Source organism: Gavialis gangeticus, unplaced genomic scaffold (assembly GCF_001723915.1).
Source record: "Gavialis gangeticus isolate Ggan-Ray unplaced genomic scaffold, GavGan_comp1, whole genome shotgun sequence".
In the NCBI taxonomy this organism is placed as follows: Eukaryota; Metazoa; Chordata; order Crocodylia; family Gavialidae; genus Gavialis; species Gavialis gangeticus.
Genome location: NW_017729004.1, coordinates 70893361 through 70899548, shown reverse-complemented (window position 1 = coordinate 70899548; position 6188 = coordinate 70893361). Strand labels below are relative to the sequence as shown.

General features: G+C 37.1%; 1 protein-coding gene across 1 annotated transcript in view; it reads left to right on the top strand.

Annotated features, from left to right (window-relative positions):
• Positions 1–6019: 6019 nt before the first annotated feature.
• The window catches only part of SNX13 (sorting nexin 13), a 100297-nt gene continuing 100128 nt past the window's right edge, over positions 6020–6188 (top strand). Inside the window, exon 1 of the mRNA XM_019507982.1 lies at positions 6020–6165. Within this exon, the coding sequence (XP_019363527.1) occupies positions 6020–6165 (146 nt within the window). The remainder of the gene's footprint in view (positions 6166–6188) is intronic.

Sequence of the window (6188 nt, the reverse complement as noted above, 5' to 3'; positions counted from 1 at the left end):
TGCCCGTGCCCTTGCTGACTTTCACCAAATCTGGGAATGCTTTGGCTGAGCAACTGTTTATCTGAAGCTGTTTTGGGTCTAAGTATCTTTCTTCAGGAGTTAATGAAGCTACTGAAAGCAGCGTAACATAATTCAGTTTTGCAAGTTACAACTCCTAGATAACCCTGTACTTAGCAATTGATATTCATCTTCTCTTTAGGAGACTTCCCAGGTCCATCTAAAATGGATGATTTTTCTCTCGAGGTAAATTCAATGTGCCTGAATCTCTTGTAGACTAATTTTACAATCCGCACATCTAAAAATATGGATAAGCTTGACTTTTATATTAGCGGTAACACCTGTCTACAGCAATTGGAAAGTGTTTTAAATTAATGGACTAGGGACACTGACTACTGCCTATGCTAAAATAGTTTGCAGTGTTTCCCACCAAGCTGTAGTCTGGGCTTTTAGTGAAATCTTATGGTGACTCTTAGCCTAAGTACAGACAGTCAAAAAACCCAAGGCTGAGTCAGTTCAGTTTTTGCGGTTAGTCTAAACTGCAGAGATTGAACCAGCAAGCAAGTGAACAGACCATTCACTTCTGACTAAGGAAATGCAGGCACATGTGCTAGAGCACACCTGCCAGGGCCAAGGCTCCTTCCTCTCTCCCCGCTCCAGCCCAGACATAGCTGGAGGGTCTATCGGGGAGGGGTGGGGAAGAGAGGGCAGTGCCTGCCAGGCTAAGGAGGGGTTGGGTGGGGAAAAAGGTAATGGCATTGAATTAATAAAAACTTGAATAGTCCTTTCTCTGAAGTGAGCATGTATTGAACAGAAGGGAACAACCCTGTGGAGTCCTTCTGGCTGTGATCATGGACTATAAATCCCAGAAGTACCTGCAAGCAGGAAGAGGAAGTGGTGATATTCCTGCTTCCAGGTACTTCCAGGGGTTCCACAGTCCTGCTGTGGATCTGGACTGCAAATGCCAGAGACCTCAGGGGCAGCACGAAGAAGAAAACAGCCCCTGCTGAAGGACTGTGATTGATTTAACTTAAACCAGGAAGGGGTCTGAGACAGAAGCATCATGAACTGATTTGGCTCAGATCAGTTAAGTCAGATAAACTTGGTTGATTGTAGTATCTTAAACCAGTTTCAGCCATTTTGACACTGGTTTATGTGCATGGAGCTTCCCTTCTATTATACATTTTAAACCTGTTTCTGATCACTTAAACCGGTTTATGCGGAACTTCTGTCCATAGCCTTAATGTTACTTCAGTCTGATATATGGTGTTTTGGATCTTACCACTTAATTTCTAGTAGCTGATTTTGTTTTTGTTTTTTTTTTAAAAAAAAAGTATAAATGAAGAGATCTTATGGTTTTGTGTTGTTGTAAGTCAATGCTACAGCTATTTAAAACAATGTTGTGAGGCATTCCTTTTATGAGAACCCTAAATCATATCCTTCTAATGACTAGCTTCTTTGAGTAGCTAGAAATCCACAAGACTATGCTCCATTTCATAAAGTTTGGAAGAATTTGGGTAAGCATCTCTGCTCCATTTTAATACATTAGTACCAAATAATGAGAACTGTGTAGTCTTTTCAGTTAGTTTTTAGTCTTAAAAAATCCTATTAAGATGTTTAATGAGATTGGACTTTGCACCCCATGCTAAATTAACAAAACTAGTGTGTAAACTTTATCTTGTGTCTTCTAAGAAAGTTTGCATAAATGGTGTTTGACCACTTTTTTTATTTTCTGAATGTAAACATTATTCTCAAATACATATGACTGGAATGCATGTTTGAATTCAATAAAAGGTTAATATAACAGGCCATGTGATGTTATGCATGCACTTAGTGTGGGGTGGTGTTATCTTTTGTTTGCTTGTTTTTTTTTTTTAAATGCCACCCAGCATAAATATCTGTTAGCATTTGGAAGGTAATGCACTTTAATAGACTTTTATCTATATAAGCTATAAAATATTTTTCCTTATAATTAATTAATGAGTTAAGTTGTATATTTCATCACCATTTTGAGCCCCAGAGAAAGCAAGGATAGCTTTTCTTGTATGCCTGTTCAAAAACTAGTCTTGATGATGAAATTTTAATAGGAAAGCATAACTTAATTCTGAACTTTTTATGAAGAAAAGGATTTCACATTTTTATTAGAAGCTTGTTAGATATGAAGATGCCCATTCAAGCAGCAGTCTTCCTTGGGAACTAAATATTTTTTACTCCTTTCAGAAAGAAAAAAGCCATACCTATCTGTGTAGTTGTCAAGTTATGCCAGATCTACAGCGTTCTAAATAAATTTGTTTAAAAAGTAATTTTTCTGAATTTCATAGATGTTAGGGGCTGGAAGGGACCTCTTTAGATCATCAGGTCCAGCCCCCCTGCACTTGGGCAGGAAAGACTGCTGGGATCAAATGACCCCAGCAAGGTGAGCATCCAGGTGTTTTTTGAAGATATTTAGAGTAGGTGATTTGTATCATTTCTGGGGTGAGTCTATTCCAGATCCTGGACACTCGAGTTGCAAAGTTTTTTTCCTTATTTCTAATCTAAGGTGGTCTCCTAGTAGTTTATGACAGTTAGTCCTAGTCTTCCCCTGGGGAGCCCTGGTGAACAGGCATTCTCCCAGTCCCTGATGTGTGCCCTTTATATATTGATAAGCTGCCACCAAGTCCTCTCTGAGTCTTCTGTTCTGCAGGCTGAACAGACCCATGTCTCTCATCGTATGGCCTTCCCTCCATACCTCTAACCATACATGTAGCCCTCCTTTGGACTCCTTGAAGCTTTTCCACATCCTTCCTGAACTGTGCCCAGAACTGGACACAGTACTTCAGCTGTAGCCTCACTAAGGCTCAGTAAAGTGGGAGGATGACATTCTTAGTCTTGTTTGAGATGCATTGGTAGATGCTTGCCAGTGTTTTGTTTGCTTTGCTAGCTGTGGCATTGCACTTCTGGCTCATGTTCATGTATGGTCTATCAAGACCCCCAGGTCTCTTTCATACCTAAATTACTGGGTTTTTGGTTGTAGCCATGTTGGTCTAAGGACATAAGCAGGCGAGGTTCTTTTGAGTAGATGTGATTATCTTTTATTAGACCAACTGAGTATTTGAGAGAGTTCTTAGGAAGCTTTTAGGCACAATCACCCTTCTTCAAGCTTCCTATGCCTAAAGATGGGTGATTGTACCCGAAAGCTTGCTGAGAATTTTTTTTTCCAACTACTCAGTTGGTCTAGTAAAAGATACCTAAATTAGAAACATGTTTCTGCTAATAGAAAAATCTAATGGCTCCATCATAAGAATTATGTTAATCTTTCCTTATTTTCTGTGGAAAGCTGGCTGATGATGAAGTTATTGGATTGCTTTTAGTTTTTAAAGTATCAAATCACATAAAGAACATTATTTATTTTCTTAATGTTACTCTTCCACACAAGTAGTTGCATGGAAGAGTCTGAAGTGATACTAAATGTGATTACTAGTATAAGTGGTAAATTAGACCCAAGACTTGGTATAAACTGAGAAATTAGTGTTGGAAGATCTTTGAGGCCTTGTGTGTGTGTGTGTGTGTGTGTGTGTGTGTGTGTGTGTGTTTGGTGGTGGTGGTTTTTGCATTAATTTGATGTTGTTTATATATGTTAGGGGCTCATGTGACCAGACCTAAAAAAATGCTTTTTTGTAATACGGTTCAATCTCACCTGTACTGAAGTAAAGTTACTTTGATACAGCACCCTGGCTTTTTTTAAACACAAAAAAGCCAGGGCCACTATGAAATAGTTTGATCCAAATACCACTCCCAGTTTGAACTGTCTTAATTTATATTGAGGGATTGAAGTTGCAATGTAAAACGTTTTAGTTATCGCTATGGTCAAAAGAAATCTTTCTGTTCAGGATGAACTTTTCAGAATGGAAAAATAAAGGTTTATTCACTGAATTTTGGGAAGATGCTTTACATAATTTATATAACCTTTATGAATGTTTAAAGTATGCCTTACCCTATGCTGACAGTATTTCTGGTATTTATTTGAATAGGCATTAAGAGTTTTGTGTCACTTCCCCCTTCCCAGCCACCCCTCCTCCCAGTTTCATATTGGACCTTACCCTTTATTACTTAAGTGTTCAGGATATGTTATGCTCTAAAATGAATATTTAATTCTGTAGAACTTTGTATTTATGCTAATTGCTCATGTACTTATGTATGCCGGGTTTCTCTGTGTTCATATTTTGTGCTATTTATACTGTGCTTTCTGAAATGAAATTCTTTTGACAAGGGAGGTAGATTAGTATTGCAAAACTTTAAGAAAACTAAACCTTACTCCATGTCTCAGCTTTGGTTTGTAAAATTTTTTGTATAACTTTAATTTTTTCTTTAGACCAACAAGTATTATATTAGTTGGTGTTTAATACATCAGCAAGTCTGCCATAGCACATAGAAAGATCGCCTTGTAGTTATTTTAAAATGTAACTTGGGTCTTGGTCCTCTTCTCAGCTTTTTGTATATCTTTAAGTTTCTCTATAAATAATGTACATCCTTGCCTCAGCATTGTCCAGTATAAATTCACTAATGTGTGAATACTAACTACAGTCAGTCTTGGTTTTATAAAATATTAGGTTAATCTATAAATATTGAAAAGAAGAAATGTCTGCCGAGGCTTGCTCAACACGCTGTTTTGGGAGGGGAAAAATGCTCAGGGAGGGAAAAATGCTCATACAAATCATTGATTTTTCTTGCTTTAGTACAAGAAATTTTCATCTTTGGGGGAATTAAGTGAGGTGTACCCAAATTTTAATGGATATTTAAATATCACTTATTTGCATTACATTTTTATATGCTTTTCATTTTGCGGCACAAGTCGTTTTTTAACAATACAGCCTCAGGTTAAAACTAATGTATTCTATGGCTTGAACTTAGATGAATGGACAAAACAGGGTGTAAGTATCCCTGGTCGATAACATGCAATTAAGTGTTAGATTTTTATAAAGCTGTTTTGAATGATGAAATATTTCTAGGTGCTGTTGCCATAGTGACTACAATTTGCAATGTGCTTTACACAAACGTAGTGCTCACCAGACGCCTGGAATGCTAACTCTACTGCAAAAATGTTATGGTCTTGTTTTTAACTAAAAATGTACATAGGTTTATGATTTGTACATTAAAAACAATTTCCAGGGATGACTCTTCCATGTTTAAATCTTTCTTTTCTATGCCAGATATACTATTTCTGCCTTCTGACATCCTTGAGTCTGATACTAAAACAAAGAACTGTTTAGTATGAATAGTTTAGCTGTTCATAATTGCCTCATGTCTGGATGCGTCTTTCAAATTAAGTTATCTCCCTTCTGTCACGTAAAAATGGCCTAGTTAACTTTAATTTTTTTCTTTTAATTCCTCTGCTTAAAACGCTACATACAACTGATGAACAATTCTGTACCTTTAGTGGGAGAAGGTTCATCATGCTTTGTTCTAAATAACTGAAGGGCAGCACTGTGTAGCTGTGTAACAAGCTAGGGCACAAATGAAAGGATAATTATGGCATGACATAACGATATACTCCCTTGCTCCAGGAGAGGGCATATCAAGAAGTACAAAATCTGTAGCAGAGGAGGGAGTAGTATAAAGTTTTTATAAAACAAATATGTAAATTTTTAAACAATGGGAGAAGAACTGACTAAGACCAAAATGTGGTAGTAAAACAGTATGCAGTGTGTGCATTGGGGGGGTGATGAGCAGGGGAAGGAACTAGATAGATAGCTGAAATCAACTTAGTCTAATTGATATAAGCTAAACTTGATTAGTAGCAGACAAAATTCAGTAATCAAAATTGCAGAGTTGAGCATGTTTTTTTCTTTTAACAGCCGATTAGAACACTCCCACTGGTCCTGCTTTGAGCGGGGGTTGGACTAGATGACTTCCTGAGGTCCCTTCCAAACCTAATATTCTATGACATTAAATGGAAAGAGTAGTAATTAATGAAAAAATCTAAAACATTTTTAGAATCCCATAAATTCAACACATTTTTATATACTTGAAATATGTGAATATTATGCTAATTATTCTCGTTCTGTTTTTCTTTCAGACCAGTCTTTCCATATGGGGATGGGGAAGCCTTAGTGTTGTGCTTTTTCTATGCACATTTGGACCCTTTGCTATATTTTACTTCGCATTTTATATCCTCTGCTTTGTGGGTGGGTAAGTATGCACTATTGGTGGGG